Below are 24,477 nucleotides of genomic sequence, written 5' to 3' on the forward strand. Positions count from 1 at the left end.
GAAAAAAATGGTGTTACTAAAATTTTCACCACAAACTTAGAAAAGTTATTTATCGTGCCAAATATGTACAAAATGTAGATAGATATATCCACACAACACTAATTTTATGTGATGTTATTAAATTTTAATAGACTAAAATACATTTCATTTAAATGTATTAGAACAAAAATCCATTAGATGAGTGGGCTCTTTAATTTATGGAGCTTAAAAATTTAGGTTGATTTGGATTCAAAAATCATGGAACCTTTGGATTTAAAATATTCCTTAAAAAAATTGGGTACCCCCCTCCATGAAACTCCACCCTAAGTCTTTTTTATTTAACATATTTAGTTTACTTGACTAAATAAATAAAAAAGTATTTTATTAATAAGAATTGAAATTTATATGATTGAGAAATGGCCAAAAAAAGCCTAAGCTGGTGTAGCAATTTCTAATCTCCTCCACCCCGACTTTTTCCACCCACTTAAATTCGCACCCTAAAAAATAGGAACTGCTTTCTCTAGAAGAAGATTCCAATTAATCTCTAGCAAACTCATAAAAATAAATCCTAAAGCCCCCATAGGATTGCTCCCTTATTTTATAGAAAATTCCTTAAATAACTTGCTTATATATATTGAATCCTTACATGAAGGAATAAGCAACTCAATAGAAACTAACAAATGTTCATACAACAGCACATAATAGTTTAATAATTAAACAACCTCATAACTAAATATTCCTAATGCATATGACCACTAATTCCTAAGAGAATCACCATTTTCATTTAAATGACAATGCTAGTGTCAACTTATTCGTGACGAGCTGTTATCCTTAGCTTTACATGTTGGAATTGGTCTCATAAGTTATCATTTCATCGCGATTTTATCCTATAAAAGCAGTTGATAAAATGCCCAAAATAACGCATAAGCTTAATGATTTAAAAAGCACAATCCAAGTTAAGCAGACGGAATAGTGAATAGTAGTTTCTACGTGGAGCAAATGACCGGGCTCATTGTTTCAAACAGCAGGGCCTGTTTTCCTTAGCCAGCATGCGCAAAAAGCAAAATAAGAGAAGAAACTCAAATCTGAATCCAGAGTATCCAGTATTATTGAATATTCATCTTGAAATCATTCACAGTTCTGCAAGTAAAGAAATATCTGAGGATCAAATGGGAAGCCTCGACCATACATATCCAAGATGCCTAAATCTGCTTGTCCAGAGTATAAATCTTAGCAATTAGTGTTCAGAGTGATGTTTCTTCCTCTCGAAGAGTCCATCAGGACCTAGCATGCACAGTAAACCCAAAAAAAAAGTAAATTAGTAACAAAAAATTATCCTATAAATCACAGCATTAAGATAACCGTTATTAGTGATCCCAGACTTTGAAATTATAAATTTATTTTTGTAAATTGTGGAACAATAGATAATCTATATTGCCTTTAACAAATATTCCAGCAATACCCAATCATCCCAATCAATAACCAAAGTTTCATTCATTGCCTTACAATGTGTATAGTTGTGTTCTTCAAAAAGTTTAACACCAAAACAAAGTTCCTAGAATCGCGTCATAATACATCCTCTGTTATGGGCTCCCAGTCTTGAAACTGCCAACTAATTTATGTGAATTGTTAATACCTAAAAACATGCAACTATATCAAAAACCTGAACTAACACCATGTCAACTTAAGATATCCGTTATTAATGATCCCAGACTTTGAAATTATAAATTTATTTTTGTAAATTGTGGAACAATAGATAATCTATATTGCCTTTAACAAATATTGTAGTGATAACCATATCATCCCAATCAATATCCAAAGTTTCATCCATTGCCTTACAATGTGTATAGTTGTGTTCTTCAAAGAGTTTAACACCAAAACAAAATTCTTAGAATCGCGTCATAATACATCCTCTGTTATAGGCTCCCGGACTTGAAACTGTCTAACTTATTTATGTGAATTGTTAATACCAAAAAACATAGTAACTATATCAAAAACCTGAACTAACACATTGTCAACCATTAATGCTATCAGATTTTGACATTCCATGCCAATATTCACTTGTTATTTCAGCTAAAATATAATTTTCATACACAATCAAATCCAGAAATAACAAGTGAATATCCTGTCAATCAGTCATATGTAAAATGTTGATCAGCAATGACAGAACCAGGGGATCCTCTGCAGGGCAATAGATGTAGGCATATCTTTGCACATGAAGTTGCAATCAATTGGACAGTGTACAGGGTAGGAGATATTTTAGATGCCTCTCTGCATTCCCCACTGTTGGATCAAAGAAACCAAAACTTCAAAAACACTAGTTTGACTCATGATACAACCCCCTCAACAACGGCGATGATGCAACAATCAGTTGAGTACAACAACACTTCAAGAACACTAGTTTTACTCGTGATACAACCCCCTCAACAACGGGGATGATGCAACAATGAGTTGAGTACAATAAGGATGATGTAACGATAAACGAGTTAAGCACTTTCTAAGGCATTAAACATTTTTCTTTCTTTTGATAAAAAAAAAAGAGCCAGCATCAAGAAAATGAAATAATGGCTCTTGCAGAACACATTGTTATTGAGCAGAAGCTAACTAAATCCAGAGCATAGCCATCCAATACACTTAGTGAGCCAAAATTAGAGTAGCCCGTGCCTGATTTGAAGTTACACTGATGACTCAGAGCCAGAGTATTTTGTGGATTGATCCAAATATATATCCAAAAAATATTTATGATATTTTTTTAAAGATCCTCATGTTTGAGAGCACTCGTGTCAACATCTAGAAGATATTTTTGAAGGAAGAGGCATGGTGTTACAAATATTTAAAAAATTGATGAGAGATAATATAACATTCAATGCTGAATCAAAATTGACTGCAAATCCTAAACTTAGCCATAGTGAAACTCCTCTAAAGATGATGTGAGGTAACAAACTAATTTGTGGCAAAATTTCTTGACAAATTTTTCACTGGTAGAGCAAGAACTATCATATGCACCCCACCTTACTGTAGTGGAAGATTTTGTTCTGAATAAAATGTGTCCATGGAGGCCTATAATATGATTAGACAACCTTTCCTCTACGACATCAAAGAACTCTTTTAGAGCTGCATTTGACAAGAGATGAGGGCCTACTAACCTGGCTTGAGGTAGAAATTGAGGGGTAAATCAGATTTTCTGAAAGGTACACAAGCATTTTCAACATCTCAGTATATGGTGAAAGATGATTCTGATCTGTTAAAAGTTAAAACCAAATCAAGTAACAACCATTGAATTTTAAAGCATAGACTGAGAATCAATTAGTAGTAATATTATACAAATGATATAAAGGTTTAATTATTCAAAATCATATATACAATGTATTTTGATTAGACAGTAGTTGGAAAACTCAGCATATAAAAAACTCTAAGAGCCCAAGAAAAAAACTCACGAAAAATTCAGCCAGTTTTCTGAAAAAATCAGGAAAAACGTGGCTAGTTTCAAAAAAAGAAAAAATGAAAGAGTTCTTCTGAAAAACTCTGCAAATTTATTTTTGCCGAGCTGTGAGTTTGGTTTGTTTCCAACTATGGATTAGACACAAAATTGAGATACCAACTAAAAATAGGGCAGATGATAAATTTCTATGGCCAGTAACAAAAAAAATTAATAAAAATGTAACATAATCATTGCCTTCACTTGTGTCTTTTATTTTGGCTAAAGAACTAAACTGGAATCGAAGGGCAGTTGGTGTCTTCAGAAGTGATAATGGGGAATACCTAAGGTATAGAAGCCAAGTTACTGATGCTAGTTCTGATGCTAATGCAGGTGCGGGGTGCTGATGCGCGGATGCACAGATTTTTTTTGGGGGGGATTTTGGATGCGTTTGGGTGTGTCCATATATAAATATATATTTTTTTAAATATATATATATATATATATATACTATAATAATATAATTTATGTATGAAAACAAATGCAAGAAATATATAAAATGAAAAATAAACCAGTCCATAGCAATTAACACATGCAAAATGTCAAAATGGAGACCAAATGAGAAGCGAGCCCAGCTGCAAACAAAATGAGAGGAATGAGCAATGAATGGCTTATATTAAGGCCGTTTTAGGGTTTTGGAGCAAAAAGGAGACAAAATATAATAAAAAAATCATTTTAACACATGTTTTATTGTCACTTAAGTGACTTGGGGCCTAAAAAGTGTGGATGCTCTGCGGATTCACCCAGATGCTTGACGGATGCTTGATGGATGCTTTGCCACAAGCACCCACAGGCAGAAGCCACACTTCCTGCCCACCTCTGTAATGCTTCCAAAAGCATCCACACATCACCACGCATCCGCACCCGCACCCTGGCCAAACTGGCAAGCATCGGTATCTTAGTTTAAAAGAGAGTAGTCCATACTTGTTTTCATGAGGCCACAGTTCAAAAACTGATCCTAATATCTTCCCAGCAAGGATCTATAGATAATATATAAGTTTATTATGCTCATGAAATCTAGTAACAGAATCTAGAACGTATTAAAGTTAGCTATTCAATGGAAAGTGAAAGCATAATGATGTCCACATTATATAAAGAATTTGATGTCGAAGCAAGCCTTATATTGACTTTAAAAAAAATTGATTTGTGCCCTACATGATTTAAACGATGGCGATTAATAAAGATTAGTAGCTCAACAAGTCAGAGCAGAAGATAACCAATTAGATAGCAAGGAATTGAAGACAGTTGCATGACAAAGTTATGTCAAGCAGGGGAGCAATACATTTGTAGCATATATTATTAAAACATTGCAAGGCAGGATATGTTAGTTGTCATAAAGACTCATAAGAAACCGTGTAAAATCTCCAGCAAATCCATGCCCAGCTGGCTTGGAAAAATGATGGGGATAATAGGAAGGAAACCAAAAAGCAAAAACAGTAAGAGTTGTAGATGGTTAAAAATGCAAATGAGAAGATAGTTCTATATTCTACCTTATACTTAAAAGACTAGACGCTGATGTGATCTGAAAACAGTTAAATGAATACTAGGTAAAAACAACCATTCAGATGTAAAATGTAGTAAAGCTTTTCCAAGCATTGAAAAATCCAAGATGAAAACTCATAGTCTGTTGTCTAGGTCAGTTGGCTTTATAGGTTAGTAATAAGCATGTATGCTATTATGAACATTCTGCTATCGCATTATTTGTGAGGCACTGGACAATTAGTAAAATATAATTATCTGCTTTTATATGAATCAAGTCCAGATTCTAATATACATATATTGTGCTTCAAAATAGTACCCTTGACTTCAGAGTAGTATGCTTAAGCAAACTTCAGCCAGAACCCAGTATAAATAAATTTTATGATTCTATAATTCTAGTGCCCTGTAATCTTCCTTAGAGTTAGTGCAATAGTAAGCATGGCTCATCCCATGTTCCCATGAAGCTATGCATTTCACACAAAAATGTATAGAGTAGTTCTACAATACCAAAACAAATCTTAAGTCAAATCCAAACTATGAAATTCTTCTATTTTGGGTTTAAAATGTGACATGATTCTGCTACATAGCATGTCACATATATAAGTGCCACAAGCAACCTTGTGAATTAGAAAGATAGTAATCAAATCTTACCCCATGGAAATTCTTTGTTCCGGATATGCAAGTATGGATAAGGCTGCAAAATAAGACAAAAAAGTAAATCAAACCTTCAGATACAACAAATACTGAGAATTTCAACAAACCATGTCAAACAGAAAAATAATATATATGTGATCATGTATTAATAAATTAAAAACAGATGCCACATATTATAAGGAAAAAATTGACCAAATTTTGGTGCTGTAGAAGTTTAGACACTGTGTATATGAAATATCACAAGATGTTACAAAATGTCAAATGTTGCAAGTCCCTCTTTGTAATAATTTGGCTGATGAAAAGAAACACAAAATATTTTTAAGTTTAAAAAATACAAATTGCACTTGCAAACATCACAGAAGGTAAACACTCTTAAAAATTGCTGATCAGATTATGGTACTTACAGTAGGCTAGATGCTTGGTGTCATGGCTTACTTTTTCACATTCTTGGCAGAAAGCAATATAAACTGTCTTCCTAAAAACAATGAAGGCCCCTATTTATGCTTTGAGCATTGCCATGTACTTTCCTGCTCTGTTAAACTATGGCATCATGCATTCTTGTTACTTTACATAGATTAATTATGGTTTAACTGTTAAAGTATGTGTGAACTTTTATGAGATAGTGTAGATTAATTACATTTTAACTGTAAAGTATGGGTGTTAACTCCGTTTTCATGTTTTCCATTGCTTTAGAATTGTGATTATTTGCTTCCCTCAACTGTCCATAGGATTTGAAGGACCATTCTAAACTAACTGCACTCATATAAAGATTGTTCAAGGAGCTAGCACTAGAGATCCATAATAGTTGAACAGTTTTGGATCAGAGCAAGTTTGGAAAGTCAATGTGTGATTTAAAATCCATTTCTAGTAGGATTGCAGTAGTGTTCCTTACAAAGAGCCAAACAATCATAGATTATGATTTGCATCAAACACTGCTAGTCACAACTTCTCGAAACGAGAGCTTTTCAATAGATTTTGTTGGTGGGCCGTCTGTAATCCCTGGAAGCGGATGATTACCTATTTGAGGTATTTGATACATTATGTTATACTTGTTTTTTAATTCAATATAGAGGAATTTGACAGGAGAGGATGCAGTTGAATTGTTTATTGCAAATTTATGGATTCACTTTGGTTTGCCTCAAAGCATCATTTCCAACTGAGATTCCAGGTTTCTTGGTAAATTTCGATGTGCAGTTTAGAAGATACATATTAAGTTTTAAAAGAAAAAGCACGCCTTTCCTACCAAAGACGGCTAGACAAATTGAAGTGATAAATTGAACTTTGGTTCAATTATTCCAGGTATGAGTGAATAGCATACGTTCAATATTGATATAATCAACAATGCATTCCATCCACAAATCTTTCATCATTTGAGATATTTTACCTCCTAGCCTGCTAGATGTTCTTGTGGGCAAGCCATACAAAAAAGAGGTTTGAGGTTAATGACTCAACAGTGGATAAGGATATGTTCATTGAAAATATTAGACAACTCTAGGCACACAAGAATCTTAAAGAAAGCCAAGAGAAGTATTAATAAGGGGGAGCATGACCAATCCTCTGCCAAGCAAGCATTCAAGATGGGTGATCAAGTTTAGTTGTAAAGTAAATTATAATTTGTTTCAAATTTCAATTCTAAAATAAGTCAATAAAAATACCTTCTGTCTTGTTTTGCCAACATACATGAAAGTCTATTCAATGGTTAATGTGGATAATTCAAGATGTTTTGAGTCTTCAATGGTAGATGAGGATAAAGAATTCACTTTACCATCTTTGGAAAAATCAGCCCAGGGTCATTAGAGGAGCATAAGAAAGACGTAATAATTCATCAGATGGAAATGCAGACATGTAGGGGGCCTACAAAAAACATGGTTGATTGGGTTCAAGGAATAACTCCCATCCAAAGCAAAGGGGTTCCCAATGATGATATTGTGGTTGGAAGCATGAATGTTGATGATATTCCTATGGAGGAGTACTTTAAAAACATGATTAGATCATCATTATGATAATATGTTACATTCATGACTATGTTTGTCATTGATGTCAACATAGCAGTTTTTTATGGTATCTGACAGAAGAACAGCAGAAACATCAAGTTGCTACGGACAGATCGTTGAGTATTTTCACTAGGCGAGGTTAACGGGAGATACTACTAAGTGTCTAGTATATGTAGCTAACCTCAAAAGCATAAGACATTTAAGTCTGGAAGAAATTATGCAAGTTTTAGTGAAGACTGTTCTGAGGAGTTTACAAAAGCATGTTCTGGTAAACTTGTTATATCTCTTAGCAGAGTTGTTATTCTGAGATGCAAGGTTAAAGGTGTGTAGAAGACATGTTGACGATGGCGTGGCTAAGTTCGCTCGTCATAATATTACACATACAGAAAGTTATTCAAGTTACAAGGTGATAGATTGATGTTATTGCTAAGTATAACATGTTCTTAATGAGGTCCTATAATAATTAATTGAAAAGGTGTAATGGTCGACGCAAGGAATTGTTTTAAGGATTCGGTATAAAGGACATTTTCCTCTATTATGAATGAAGGATTGCGTGAAGTACAAAGAGCAGAATAGAAGAGAAACAAGTTGATATGCGAGCAGAGCAAAGTTGGAGAAAACTTTCGTTGCCGAGGTTTTATTTTGAGATCCGAGGTTTGTGACTTGGTCTACAAGGTCTAAAAATGATTGGTCCAGTTGACAAGACAAAGGAAAGAGGATAAAGCACAGTACAAACAATTATTATGCAAGGAATAGTTGAGAGATCAACTGGACAATGAAGTTTAGTGGTCTTGCCCCAAAAGTTGTTTGGACAATGGGTCCTTCTGCCTTCTTCAACTCCTAACAAGGTTGGCACAACTAATAGGGATTCAAAGTCTCCTAACAGAGACTCTTATGTATTGAATGTGTTTATAGATTCCTAACATAGTCCACCCTCTAACAAAGAATATATATATCAATATATCTTTATGGTCATCATTCCCACCGGGGTTTTCCCTCTAACAAGTTGATATGTGAGCAGAGCAAAGTATTGAATGTGTTTATAGATTCCTAACAGAGTCCACCCTCTAACAAAGAATATATATATCAATATATCTTTATGGTCATCATTCGGTATAAAGGACATTTTCCTCTATTATGAATGAAGGATTGCATGAAGTACAAAGAGCAGAATAGAAGAGAAACAAGTTGATATGCGAGCAGAGCAAAGTTGGAAAAAACTTTCGTTGCCAAGGTTTTATTTTGAGATCCGAGGTTTGTGACTTGGTCTACAAGGTCTAAAAATGATTGGTCCAGTTGACAAGACAAAGGAAAGAGGATAAAGCACAGTACAAACAATTATTATGCAAGGAATAGTTGAGAGATCAGTTGGACAGTGAAGTTTAGTGGTCTTGCCCCAAAAGTTGTTTGGACAGTGGGTCCTTCTGCCCTCTTCAACTCCTAACAAGGTTGGCACAACTAATAGGGATTCAAAGTCTCCTAACAAAGACTCTAATGTATTGAATGTGTTTATAGATTCCTAACAGAGTCCACCCTCTAACAAAGAATATATATATCAATATATCTTTATGGTCATCATTCCCACCGGGGCTTTCCCTCTGATCAAGGGTTTCCCTAGTTAACAAATCTGGTGTAATTGTGTATGTGCATCTTATTATGGTTGCTGTTTACTTTGATTGAATGGTTAAGATTAATTATGGTTGATAAATGTTTTAACCGGATAACTGATCCCCCCCCCACCTCTTAGTTATCTTGGTGGGCTATTATTTCTAACAATTGCCTACAATTGAAAGCTTGATTTATTGGTGAACTATGGCAACCAAACACTAACTGTTACACAGCAAGATCTTAGTTGTTGTGAGAAGGCAGCAGAATTGGGGGGGAGGGGAGGGGTGGGGTAAGTTTCAAAAATTGTCTTCACAATGATCCAGAACATCATTACAAGATTTTCTAAGACGGATAATAATTACACCACTTATTCCAAGGCAGTCCTGAAGTTGACAGCATGCTGGAAGTTATTTTTGGGTAGCAATGTGATTAGGGCAGTTTATCGCTTTTTTGCAAACATTCAACTTCCTAACAAACAATGACTGTTGCTTCTCCTGTTTTCAATTATCCTCAAAACTCAAATTTGGCTCTAATTTTTATGCACAATTTCTCATGTATCCATCCATTTACCTAATTTACTTTCACTCTTGGCCCCATTTCAGCCTTTACATTTGATTTTCTCACTCCTCTTTCCATTTCTCCCCGAAACTTTAAATGCTTCTTGGATCTCACACAATTTACCTCAAAATTAACCATTCCAGGTATAGGTCGCACATGGGGCAACCTATACCAATATAGGTCTTACTTAATGCAACCTATACCTCGAGGCCTTAATTTTGGGGAGTTTCTAGGCCCGATGCAAAGTATTTTCTTTTTCCTCCCCAATGGAGTCAGCCATCATAGAAATCAACCCCAAAGTCACTATAAAAAGAGGCTTCATCTCTTCATTTTCACATCTCAATCAATCACTTGCATGAAATTCACACTCAAGCAATCCATCTACAAGCAAGCTATTGTACGTTAGTTCAAGCAAGCAAACATTCATAAGGCATTCATCTATAATCCATCAAACATACATTTCCTTCTATAGATCTAGATTCTTCCTTCATTTGAGACAAAGGAGTCGATTATCAAGGAAGGAGCTCTACATTTATCCATTCAAGCTCTCTCCTCATCTTCAATCCAACATTGAGGTGAATTACAAGCATCTACTACACGAGGTTCTTACATGATTTCCTTTTGATTTTTGTGTTGAGTCAAAGCTATTGCATCAACATGTTTGATCACATATTGAGCAAAGTTGCATTTACATGGTACGATATACTTCATTGTTGTTCAATCTATACTATATGATAGCATTTCCTTTATTTCAATTAGAGGTTTATTCCTAAATGGGGGCTTAACTAAGGCAAGCCCTTCCCTCCCAATGATTTCCCCTCCTTTTTAGTGTACAGGTGCAAATTCGTGGAGTTTCAAATCCAAATTTGCAGATTTGGAAGTGCAGTTACATTTAGGGTCTTGAGACCTCCCGATTTACCCCTCCCAAGTATAGGTCACCTCATATTCGACCTATATAATTTGAAAGTTTACCCAAGTTCAACTTGTTCCTCCAACACTCATTTTTTTACAGTAGAAAGCTCCAACCTTCAAGTTTCTGAATCCCAATCTATTCCCGGTCTTGTAGAATTTGACAAGGTTTCTACAGATCCAAAGTTGATTCCCCTACTAGCCCTCAAGGTGAGTTCATCTTCATCTTCTCTCTTCCTTAGCACTTGCTTTGATACCCTAGACCAGCTATCTTGTTTTGTGTTTCCTTTATTGTCCTTTCCTTTCCATAAACACTTACACGTACCTATTTGCATTTGTATACATTAAACGAAAAGCCAAGGATCCTTGAATCAACATCCCTAAAGAACCTAGATCCTACATTGGTCGCTCCCATCTACTTGGGTCGTGCTAATCAGATTTAAGCTCTAAAGGGGGTCACATTTTTTGATCTGCTTTCCAATGTCTAGTGGTGAAGTGAAATCTACAATTGATAACCATTTCCAATTATACAGAAGATAAGGTTTTCTTTCTCTGCCAATACACTTCTAATATCAAAGCATTCAAATAGCAAATGCTCAAGAGGATTCACACTGAAGAGAAACAATGTATCAAGCATTTTACACATGGACAAAGACTATTGATAGTGATTGGGCTCCTTAAGGAAACTCATGGAAGATGAGAGAGAGTGAATGACAATTTGTGAATGGTTGCATTGAAACTTGAGATATATTTCAATGTAAGACAAAATGGATGTCACAAAAAATACTTAGTAATTAATCAGGTCAGTGATCGTAATTAGAGACTAGCATGCTATTTTAAGGCGACTGCCAAGTTGCTTCCGTTCATCATTATCATCCAAGGTCCTCAATAACATATTGGTGATTTGGTCAATTAATTAAATAATTATACCTTAAGGAGGAAAAGTTAAAGAGGCAATTGAAGTATATTTATTTATTTAAAAGTATTTTAAGTTGTGTCTACGAGGGGACATCTAGGCAAAAGTGGGTATTTTGCACAAAATTAATTAGTTAATTTGAGGAAAGGGAATTTATGCAAGAGAAAGGTGATTATTATTTTGGAGAAGAAATTGTAAGAAATGTTTGGGAATTTTTTTTGAGGATTTTTTTTAATTTCATGTTGGTTTTCTGAGGATTGCTGCAAGTGTAAAGAATGTGTTTTCCAACTGCAACCTCCCCTTATGTTTATAAGAGAGTGAGAGATGGGACATGTTTATTCATTATCATAATTAAACTCATATATATATATATATATATATATATATATATATATATATATATATATATATATATATATATATATAATTTATCTGAGTAAAGCTACAAAAAATCAACACTCCCTCTTAGTGAGAAGGATAAACACATGACCATATATTACCTCAATGTAATATAAGAAAAAAATTTATAAGAAGATATTCAACATTTTGATATCATATTTAATATCATGAGTATTGGTCTTCTAGAATATCAACATATGATATTCACCAATTTTACTTAATAAGGTTTGATATCACATTTGATATCATGAGTATTGGTCTCTTAGAATATCAACATTCAATATTCACCAAGTAGTCAAAAGTTTTGATATCATGAGTATTGGTCTCCCAAAATACATGATAGTCACCAATTACTCAAAAATGTTTAATATCGAAATTGATATCATGAGTGTTGGTCTTCCAAAATATCAATAATATTCACCAAATACTCTTTGAGTGATGGCCTCCCAAAACATCAATTTGCATAACATTCACCATGTACTCGAAAAACAAAAAAAATTGTTTTATAGGGTACATGCACGCACATTCTCGTAATGCTTACCATATAACATCCACCATGCCAAGCTAAGTCACAAGGTACAAGTTAGAGTTTAACTTTGACGACTATGAAATTCGGATGAACTATGACAAGTCAAAAAAATCGAAAAATAATCAACATTAAATTTGCCTAATGCAATTTTCAAAAAAAATAAGTTTATGTTGTTTTTATTATTATATATTTTAATAATTGATAAAATAATATAAGTATTGATATGTTTAATTATAAATATATGCTATTTATTATTATATAATATAAAATAATATTAAAATGTTTTAATATTTAATAAATAATATAAAATTAATAACAGTAATAAATTAATAGCAATAGCAAAACATATGATAATAAAAAATTATAACTATTAACTAAATCTAAAGTTAAATAATCTCAAAACATTAAACATACTATAATCAAATTTTAAAACTATTAACCAAAACCTAAAATTTAATAGTCTTTGAACATTAAAAACAATATAATCATGCCCAAACCACCAACAAAGAGGAATGGATTCGAGTTTTCTTCAAATGCCTTTGCCAATGGAGAGGAATGAAAGCCAAGTTTTCATCAGATGTTGTTTGTTGCAGGGCATTCAAGAGACATTGAAAGCAGACAGGAAGCAGAGAGGTTAATGCCTTGAAAGTAGATGAGAAAGCAGAGAGGTTGGAGGATTTGTTACCCACGACCTGCTACTTGCACTCATGGTTACAAACATGATGACATGTGACCTACAGTCACAGTTGCGAAAACGATGACCTGCGACCTAAGACAAATTTGGGACAAATTTATATGAATTTTTTCTTTATTTTTTAGGTTCATTGAATTTCAAACTTGGAGCCAAAAACTTGGCGAACTTTGTGACATAGATGCTAAGTATAACCTATCATGATCTGCATAGACATCAGTAGATATTCATCATAATAGAAAATTAAGTTATTTAAAGATCATCACCTTTCAATAACTTCTACAAATATAAGTGATGATCATTTGGAGGTCGTCAGTCCCTCATGATATACACAATGGCTAGGCCCCCATTAAATCAAACACAGCTATGCTCCAGACAAAATGTACTTTTGACCAAAATTGAAAAAATTGAAAACACAACAAATTTTGCTGAAATTTTCAGCATTTGTTCTTCATGGTCTTTATGTTTTGTAATAAAAAAACAACAAAAAATTTGAAAATATATATATGTGTTTATGGAGATCTGGAAAAAAAAAATTTACTTTTAGTGCCTTTTCTCTGGAACATAGCTGTTGCCCATTAAATCATGTAGTCACATGCATGATACCGAAAGTTTAAATGAAGTCAAAACTCAAAAACACAATAAATTTTGCTGAAATTTTCAGCATTTGTTCTTCATGGTCTTTATGTTTTGTAATAAAAAAGACAACAAAAAAATTGAAAAAAAAACAATATGTTTATGGAGATCTAAAAACAAAAAAATTTACTTTTAGTGCATTTTCTATGGAGCATAATTCGCGCCCATTAAATCATGCAGTCACACACATGATACCGAAAGTTTAAATGAAGTCAAAACTCCCTCTTATTCTGATATGATCAAGTTCTTCATAAATTAACTAAAACATATCCTCTATCTGCTCCTTTAGACAAACGTGTCAAACTCCCTCTGAATCTGATATCAATCTCCCTTTTCCCGTAATAACATTCTCGAAGGAAAAGATCAAGGCAAATAGTTCTTATAATATGTATTGAAAATAAAAATAAGAATGTTAACAATCATTAGGATGTTAGTAATTTATCTCATGCCTGTTACTAACAATAACATTACTTTTTATTCTATATTTTCAATAGTAAGAATGGGATAATGTGATACTTTAAATAACTAAGATATAATATAAAATATTATTTTAAAATATAGTCATACCTTGATTTTACCATATTATATTCCATGATGGATCACCTCATATTAAATCTACTACATTTAGTCATCGCTCAATTTGCAGTGGGTCCCTTTGTATATGGTGAAATATACTCAAGAATATGTCATTAAGGATAATATTCATATGTTTCCCACGTAGACACTAACCCATCACAAAAGAATAAGTAATGGGATTTCCTACATAGACACTAACCTATCACAAAAGAATAAGTGATGGGAACACCCAGATATATGAGCACCAATGTAGCTCCTTCCTCTCATAACCCTTCACTTTCCCTAAATATTTCTCTGCTACACTGTTCCTTTTCTAAGATCAAAGGTTGATGTCATTATGTATAAGACCGATTGGGTCATCATTACTTGGCACACCCTTTCTCAATACACGAGGTCTATGCAAATACTTAATATTTTTATTTGGAATGGATTTGTAATTTGTTGGGGCCTTTGCCATTATTATGGTTGAATACTCTGTCTCAATCGTTCATCACCTTTGCCACCTTTTTGGGGAGGTCATTTCTTTGCTAAGTTTGGTGGTTTGTGCTCTCCTTATCAACTGATCTTCTCAGCCGATATGAGGAGGTGGGCCCATTAATGTCAAATCTAGTCGCATTTTATTCATGCAATGTTTATATGATTTTTTCCTTTCACATTATTTTATTTATTTATTTGCAAATAATAATACTTCCATGCACCCTACCACAAGTTAGAAGTTTACAACAAATGCATTGTTGAGTTATACATGTGTATATCAATAAAGGATCATGAATACTGACCCACAACTTATGAATGATTTTAAATAAATGCAGAAAGTACAGGTGGACTAACATCCATTTTTATTATTTATTTAATCATATTACCCCCTCCTTTCCATTAAAGTCAAGTGTGGCTCTTTTATTTTCTTCTCTTCCTGTTATGCAATTTGAAAGATTTGGTCAGATTGATAATGGAACTAGTTGCCACACATATGGTAGTTTTCTTGATTTTCAAATCATGTGGGCTTTGTGCAGGTACCTTTTTATTTCGATTATCTCAATGAATGGTAATTAGATTAAATCCACATTAATATTTCATGTTGAGGCACAAGAGCTTCCAATAAAATTTTCAATGGATCTTTCTTGGAATGTGTCAAATCCCCTCCTCTCCTCTAGTGATTGTTTTGTGCTTATATATCATAGCCTTCCAGTATATTGCATCCTTTCAAGACTGATCTGCAATTTCATGATTCGTTAAATGTAGATAACTCCACCAATGTGACTGTGCCTCCTAGATTACTTCTCTAGAATTTTAACTTGACTATGATACCATATTGGTTTTTTGAGGATCGCCACAAGTGTAATGGCACTACCTGTCAAGCTATGTGTTTTCCAACTACAACATCCCCTTCTATTTACAAGAGAGTGAGAGAACGGACATGTCCCTCTGTCGAACATGTCTCTTCATTATCATAATTTTTTTTACATATATATATATATATAATCCAAGTAAAGCTACAAAACATCAACATTTCAAGCCATAAAGTTTCTTGTCATCTAGGATTGTCTTGCAGATTTTTTGGTTATTTATACAAGACCTTACTTTTTAATATTGGTTGGTCATTAAAATCCAAGTCACTCCATTCCTCAATGTTATTATTAAACATAGATTCCTTGACTTCACACAAACTTGAATTAGAAGAACAAATTCTATTGTTTATCTAATAATGTCATTTCTTTAAATTGAGTTTTTAATGCTTGTAGATGTTACATCTTGCAATAAATTCCTTCTATGTTTGCATAAAGTTGTCAATCCAATCACCATGCATTTACACTAGAAGTTAGTGAAGGGTAGCATCCTATAAAAATTGAGAAACTACAGTTCTAAACATTGACCCTAACCAATATGTCCACAACAAATATAAAGTATTGAGAGTAAAATACACACAAGCCCCTCCTCAATATTACTGTATAGACATCTCATAAACCTATTGGTATACCCATGCATGCATACAAGGTTCTCCACCAAGCTTAGGGAGAACAATGGAACAATATTGATCGATGCAAAAAACTTCTCTCATTCTCTCACATACTCTTACACAACAATTTGGCTTAGTTCCCAGCTCCATACTGACAACACAACGACTTGCTATATAAACATGAAGATGATTTTCTAGAGTCCAAAGGCATCCCAACACAATGCTCATTCTCCCATTTTTACGGAAAACACGTATGTCCTTTGGTATTTGCACTACAATCTGCTCTTATATACAAGAGTTTGTGCACATCTCATGAGTTATTGTATTGGTCCCCAAAACCACAGATTGGAAATCCAAGAGCCTACCACTTCTCAATAGGATTCCACAATCAATTCTGGCCAATGAACGAGAATCACCTTGATTCCCTTGCACTTCAGGTTCCACTACACCTAGGCAGGTAGACCTTCACTTCAACTTTTATATAGCGAATTTAAGCTTAGTGAGTTCTTCGGTTGGTAAAGTCCTTGAACTCAATCAAAATGAGATTGAATGTCGAATGTTTAAATTGAATGAATATTTTGCATTATATTTGTCAAGAATGGATTTGATGCTTGCAAGAAAGAACATATACATTTTCTGACTTCAATAATAAGACCAACGTCTCTACTCATCTTAGCAACAAAGTCAACTACAATGAAGATTATCACTTACAACTTTATAAAGTTCTATGCACTTGAACTATAAACAATTTAAAAATTCAAACGTGACAAAGCAAGTATATATACGCAATTCTAAACTAGTCAACATTGCACTTCAACTCCTAAGGTGGGGAGACAAACTGGATAAAGACACATAAACAATTCAATATTTCACTATATCTATAATGATCGAGTTTAAAATGCCATAAATGACCCTGTCCACTTATCTAATATTTAAATTGTTTATGGAATTTTAAAAATAATTATAAAGGGCAAATCAGTTGATGTTTAAATCTCCATTCCTATAATAAAAATAAACAAAGGACCTTTTATTTAATTATCAAAATAAAATATTTGAATTCATATTACCATAGTTTGCAAACTCTCCGAGTACTCTCAAAGTTGCGGAGTACTCCCAAGTTTTTTTGCTGGGCGAGTACTCTCAAGTTTAACTCTCGCGTATTTATAGGTGTAAAAAAATGTAGGTAAGAATGTTGATGCAGGAAAAAACATTGGATTAGATGCATTTTTCACATCATTTTAGTGCTATCACACTACACATTTTCTCTATTGAAATGTCAATTACTAATTTAATGCATTTTGTAATTGTATTCTACAAAAAAAAATATGGTTCTTTAAGAGATTTTAAATTTTTGGACTTTTTGAGTTGCCGAGTTTTCCCCGAGTTTTTGTCGAGAATATGCCGAGTTGGAAATTTTGGGCCTGCCGAGTACTCTCCGAGTCCGAGTCTACAAACTATGCATATTACAAAGCCATATTTTGCTCCTTATTCCTCCTTACAAGTATTCTTCTTCTATTTGTTTTTTTCAAATATGTGTTGTTATCATATTTGCAAATGACATATATTTCCTCCTTTTATATCAAACAAATAGAAAGGATGCAACTCTTCAACTATGAATGGATGTGCCTTCTTTCTTAAAATAATATTTGATCCTTAGTTAATCGTACCTCTTATTATAATTGCATCTTCTTCACAATTGTCATGAACTTCCAAATGTTGTGAATACTTCTAGTTAGTGACGTGGATTGCCAAAATTGTATATCTACTGTGCTCTTGGCCATATGTCGTGATGTGTGAATGTGCTACTGCCGCCTCTTTCAAATGTATTCCTCTTTCCTTTGAAGTTTGCCTGAATATAATCGCACTCAACATTTTCTGAAGGTTTCTTATTATTATTTCATTCGATTGTCATGTTGTTTCCTTAACCGTTGATGCCATACAAGACAAAATTATTTTGTTTTGTCTCTGCATTCCATTGACGTAAGTGACTTGTCTATGGTTTCTGCAACTTCATTCATATTGGGATTCTTATAGTTTCCATTTAGTATTGATTACGGTCATTCTTCGAGCCTCTACAATGGACAATTGTTCGGGGCTTTATCACCTTCTCGAAACAATTCAAAAGAGGCACCTACATCCTCCATTGTTGTCGTTTAATATTTCTGACATCTCTATCAACATCTTATGATTTATCTGCAACTTCAAACATCATTTGGTTTGATTTTAATTTTGACGGCTCTTCATACAATAGCCTCTTCTTTTTCAGTGGGCTTTGTCTTCCAGGCAGATGTGGACCAAAGTCCTGTCATTGTGGACCATCATGTTTCATATGTGTAAATCACTCAAATGAGTTCATTTGCAGATGCGGATGAGTTCTGGAAGAAAGAACCTGGTATTCATGAAGCCATTGTAATTAACACTTGGTGATTTCCAGCTCACAAAAATGCTTTAAATGAAAAACACATAGCCATAAGTACAGAAGAATCTCCAGTTGTGAACAGGCTGTATGTCCAACACAATGAAAATAACATGGTACATCTCCTGGGCAATCCACCTGCACAATCCAATCAATAGATGGAAAGTCCAAGCTTCTTGGAATAATATCTGTTGCAGAGAACAGAATCTTGTTCCTCTGTATATCGGTAGAGTACCAATAATCTTTGAGTCTGTTTCATGCGCCCATGAAGACACCTTATTTGAACACCATGATGTAACTTCTTAAAAGATTCCTGAACAAACCTCACCTGCTTGCAATTTGAATGGAATATCAGTATTTTTTAATTTGCGATGGCTATTAATGAAACTACATAGCATATCAAGTTTTTGTGGGAGAGAAACAATAATTGCAGTTTGTTGTAGGTGTGCTGGAGTAGCTACTGTGGACTCAGCATGGACAGCTATATGCTCTGGCCCTTTTAACCTGCACTGATTGTGTCTAAGTTACAGAGAACAGCAAAGTTTGCCATTTCTTCTTGGAAGTTGTGATAGGATTGGCATTCAATGATTTTGAGAATCCCATATCAAAATGCAATCTGCCTCATTAAGTACCAGCACCTGGAGCTATGAATAGTTAAAGATGGGAGTCTCATCCACGTGCTGAAGCAACTGCCTTGGTGTGTAGGCCAATATGTTGAGGGCATTCACCCTTCCTTTTTATATGTCTGCATCCTTTCTTTCTCAATCTCAAAAAGGCTAGTCACTATCTTATGTTCAACCTTCATGCATAAAGACAGGTGCTTACTTATGGAATAGGTGCAATCCCATGTCCTAGTATGTGAAATCCTTGTACTCCTTGAGAAGCGGGTGTGCACCCGATGACCCATGCGATGTGCATGGACTCTATTTTGTGCCTACAGATTTAGCTATGACATGCATCCTATATTCCTTCTCAAGGAATGGAACCATCAACATCAACAAGACATTGGTCTTTCAATATTTGTGTGCTATAGTGTTTAGTTTCGTTAATTTAAAACAACTTGTCTCAAACCTAAGATATTAGCGGTCATTGTTTTTTTGAGAAAAATTACCAATGATCTAAGCTCTACTTTGTAAAAAAAAGTTCAGACTATTTGTTCCAAATTCATTGATAAATTTACCTTGCAGCTTGTGGAGTTCAAATTCACCATAAATAGTAGTGTAGATAGACATCTCCAAGCTCTAAAATTTGCAAAATTTACACCTCCAATAAACATTGTTGCAGATTTGCATCTTCCAACATTACATTTGTGCCTCTTGCAAATATCCAAAAGTAGCTCAAGCACCTCCAATTCCACCCTTCCCAAGTCAAGTCCAAACCTCAAAAACACCTCATTGCAAGTTTACACCTCCACAAGCCATATTTAAACCCCCTAAAATGAATTTGTACGTTATGCAGCACTTGATTCCCATTCAGCAAACTAAAGCATAAATTCACATCTTTCAAAATGCTATGTAAATGCACATTGTTTCATCGGGCTCCACATGCACCATAAGCTGAGCCCTTCACAAAACTAGAGTCCATGTCTATAAAACTAAAAACACTTCGCCTTACAAGACAGGCAATGATTCAAGAACTATTAGAGATGGCATATCAAACATTATTTTCACAACTCTTTTGGTACATCATTATAATGTAGATCACCCTCGCTTCCATTGATTTGAAAGAGATAATTGTTGGCTACATAAAAATCCATCATTTACATACATTTCCAATGCCACAGAATCCTTCGCAGGATTAAAAAACGGGAATAACAATGCCGTAGATTACAACTCAAACATTATATTCTTACTTATAATAATCAGTTGAAAAAGTGTAGAAAGAGCATCAATTGCTACCATTGTCGCTATTGATTGTGAAATGGTGCTCCTAAGTATATCTATTACAGTTATATTGCATGTTCAGCATAATTTACAAATTTACTGGTACAATGTCCTCCATGCAGCTCTTGGCCTCAGCGGGGATCAGTTCATGATATCTACTAGAAACAAGACTAATTCAAGAAATTTCAAACGAGAAAAATTATAAACTGAAACAAATTTTAGTCTTGCAGCTACATGGTCACTTAATTATTTAAACATTATGAGTAAATAGTTGAACTTACTGGAGGTTCCTCAAAATGTTCATGTTCACCAGATAAGTCATAGATTGCCAATGCAGTGCATGCAATTATTCCTGCAATAGTTATTCTTTTCCACTTCTCAGTTTCATCTGATAAAAACCAGTGTGGCATTAGTAGTTTATAAAATTAAATTATAGTGAATGGCTGACAAAATGAGCTACAATTTTACACAACATAAAAAACCAATGTAGTCAAGGCTCAGACATTCATACATGTATATTCCTTTGCTAATTATAATAAACAATCTACTCTTTTTGCATAAAATTTTAAAAGTGCTGAGTAAAGAAATATCGGTACTCCAAACAAATACGAGAAAGGCAACAAAGGAACCAAACTATCAACAGGAGTTTCCAACACCCATTGGACCATTGAACCATAGTCACCTGGCGACAGGCAGGCTTGGAGGCCTCCGGAACCAGAACTGGCAGCAATACTGGTATGGAATAGGAGACGGGGTACTTGGAGGCAGCAATTTTGTTTATATAATTTAATAATTCCCAAGAAATATCATAACGTAGATTTTTGAAATTGGAAAATAAGAACAATAGAAAGTTCTAAGTATTCACATTGAAATTTTAAAACCATTGAATCAAAACATGACATATCATATAGTCTACTGTCTAATAGTAATGTCATTTACTCATTTAATATTGTTTCATATAGAACCAAATAGTTCAAATGCAAAGTCGTCAGGCCTAAAATGATGATCAAAGACTCAAAATGAAATATTTTGTTTCAAATGAGTTTTTTCCCTTCTGAGGCGCATGGGAGACTTCAAATCTCTTGGCGGCATACTGGGAGGAATCAAAGTCTCCACTCAATTTTGAAGACTCTGGAGTCGTGCAAGGTCTTGGAGATGCATCTAGTCTCTAAGACGTGTCGCAGAGGGGGGAGATGCATCTCCCAGTGATTATGCATTAAGCACAAACTCCCCATTACCGTCACTAAACCTAGGTCAACATGCAAAATTCTTTTAAAAACTTACGAATTGTATATTTATTTGCTAATTACAATAAAATATTCACTCCTTTTTCACAAAATGTTAACTTTGCAAAGTAATGGAATATCTACAATCCCAAAGGCACTGTAGATCAGAAAAAGAAAACTGAGGAAAGGTGAGAAGAAAACCAAACTACCAGCAATAGTTTTCTAAGGCCCAGTGGGGTCATTACATACAAATTCATATTACCATCAATGACGCTTAGTTCAATCATAGAAGCAGAAATCTCTGAAAAATCATTAAAATTTGTAAAAAAGAAATCCTAGACCCCTACAAAAAGTTTTTCCCCGCAAATTTTTGTAAGCTTTGCAAAATTGGTCAAACTGATTGGACTGATAAATCACGATTGATGACAGGAAAACTGGGGGCTTAAATTTCACATTTCAATCATAAAATCTAGGTTTGGGATTTCTTTAAAAAAATTACTTAGCCTGACCCAATTTAATTACAATAAATTGTGTAAGACTTTATCTTTTGGCTTACCAAGCTATTTCCCAGAATGATATTTGCTTCTATGGTTCAGGTAATGTCTAACAGATCAAAAAATATATTATAGAGCCTGATGCTCTCTTTATAAGATTCAAACCAGAGCAGTGAATAATAAAATCCATTCACTGTCTAGAAAGGGCTAGTAAAAATACAGATTACCATCGTTTACCGAGCCTAATGAACCCTGAGTAAGATTTCGAAAACAGAAACATCAACATGGTAAAAATCATTCACGGTCTAAAACCATGTACAAATCTCCAATTTGAAAGTGTTCAACAGAGAAACCATAAATTTGGGCATGTCCAACAATGTTTTTTTGATATGAATGGCAATCATAGGAAAAGCATTCACTTGTATAAGGAGATGTTGTCTAAGGGTAACGATGGACATTCGCGAGGGCATGATCAAGGTTTGGATATTATACGCAGTAAGACATTCTAAAATTCCAGGAGGCATGTAGTGATATTGTGGCACAACTATTATAATGTACATTTGAGAATAAAGTCTGATTCTATTCCCAGCTTCATCCTCCACCCTTTCAAAAAACCGACTGAAATAAATAAATCAATCAAAAAAACAGAAGCGAACCACCAAGTACAAAATTAAATTCCAAAATCCCAGTTTTAGGGCTTTTTACAGACATCCAGATACGTATCGAGATTTTTACAGTTCGATTGATACCATTGTATCGATTTTTAATATGAGAGTGTTCACGAAAAATCTGATGCTCTTAATTTAAAATTCCATAACAAGTTATACTTGATCTAATTGGTGAAAAACGATAACGACGGAAACCTAACTGCACAGAGAACTTACAGGCATCATCATGCTCAGCTGAAGAAGCAAAAGATCGTTTGAGATTTGCCGATCTCAAATTTGCAGATGGGGCGAATCTCGCCTTCAAAATGGCTGGAATCATTCGAGATCTCAGTGCCTGTGCCATCGCAAAACCACCCTCCTTTTTTCCTTTAGTCAATGCAGTTTCGCAATGTCCTTTTAACTCGGCGACGACTGCTTCCCCTTTTCTAGTCGTTTCTTTACACAATTAAAATTTTCCAAGAGGAAATGCACCGAAGGTGAATCCAAGACTAATTGCATAAAATATAATATAATATAAAATAGAAATACCTAAACTGGTGCGAGCCCATAACTAATTGGATAAAAATATATCAAACAAGTGCCACTAGTGGCGTGTACTTGCCGTTTTAGTGACTAGCATGGTTAGTGAAAAGTAATATAATGTGCACTAAAATAAGAAAAAAATAGCATTAAATGTATCCATAGATAATATCTTCATATAAGAGAAAGAAGAGGAAGATATAGTATATTGTTTTAGTGTAATTTTAAAATGGTTTTACAAGGACCAAAAACCCAATGTAAATAAGAGTGTAATGTATATTTGGTTTTATAGGGACCAAAAATCCAATTAGAATAAGATTGTAATGTTAGTTGGTTTTAGAAGAACCAAAAACTCAATGTAAATCGAGTAATATAAGTTGTTTTTTAAATAGTAGGAAGCAACAATCATAAGATTTTAACTTTCAATTACTTTTCAGGAATTTGCAATATTTTTTGCTTTACCTACACAAGAAAGTAATTTTATTACATTAGAGATGAATAAATATGATATTTAGTTATATTCAAATTGTAAGTAATAAATACTATTTTATTTGTTTACCTGGGATGGAGAATCCAAGAGTAGTATATCATCTTCATCAAGATCAATTATCATATTATTGTGATCTAATGTGTAAATACCTTGAAGATGGAGCCCGCGAACAATGAAAATCATCTTTGTTTTATGTTTGATGTAATCAGCATAACTGATATTGTCAAGCTCTGGAAGCAAACGCTTGAAAATATCATTTTGGAGAGTGCATTCAACATTTATTTTCTTCTCAATTGTTAAAATACATTTGAGTGAATTGATATATGTGTACTGAGTATGTTCATTGCATTTGTGACAGTAAACAACATCATCTTGGATTGCTCCAAAAGTAAATGTTGTATATTTGCATTTTGCACAT

At 33.9% G+C, this 24,477-nt stretch overlaps 1 protein-coding gene across 1 annotated transcript; it reads right to left on the reverse strand.

The window, feature by feature from the left end:
• Window positions 1-878: 878 nt before the first annotated feature.
• Window positions 879-23,580, reverse strand: LOC149551826 (cytochrome c oxidase-like protein). The gene is made up of 4 exons (XM_089787328.1): window positions 23,267-23,580; window positions 20,944-21,050; window positions 5,588-5,630; window positions 879-1,263 (listed from the first exon to the last, which is right to left on the reverse strand). Exons 1-4 carry the CDS (start codon window positions 23,391-23,393, stop codon window positions 1,217-1,219), a joined length of 324 nt encoding a protein of 107 aa, XP_089643454.1. The 5' UTR covers window positions 23,394-23,580; the 3' UTR covers window positions 879-1,216.
• Between the last annotated feature and the right edge of the window lie 897 nt (window positions 23,581-24,477).

This window comes from Cupressus sempervirens, chromosome 6 (assembly GCF_028749045.1).
Source record: "Cupressus sempervirens isolate cs-2001-9-10 chromosome 6, ASM2874904v1, whole genome shotgun sequence".
Lineage (NCBI taxonomy): Eukaryota > Viridiplantae > Streptophyta > Pinopsida > Cupressales > Cupressaceae > Cupressus > Cupressus sempervirens.

Coding starts and splice junctions, on each gene's coding strand:
- LOC149551826 (XM_089787328.1), bottom strand. CDS start 23,393: ATGGCACAGGCACTGAGATCTCGAATGATTCCAGCCATTTTGAAGGCG. Junction 21,051..23,266: donor AGCTGAGCATGATGATGCCT/GTAAGTTCTCTG, acceptor GGTTTTTATCAG/ATGAAACTGAGAAGTGGAAA. Junction 5,631..20,943: donor AACATTTTGAGGAACCTCCA/GTAAGTTCAACT, acceptor CTTATTTTGCAG/CCTTATCCATACTTGCATAT.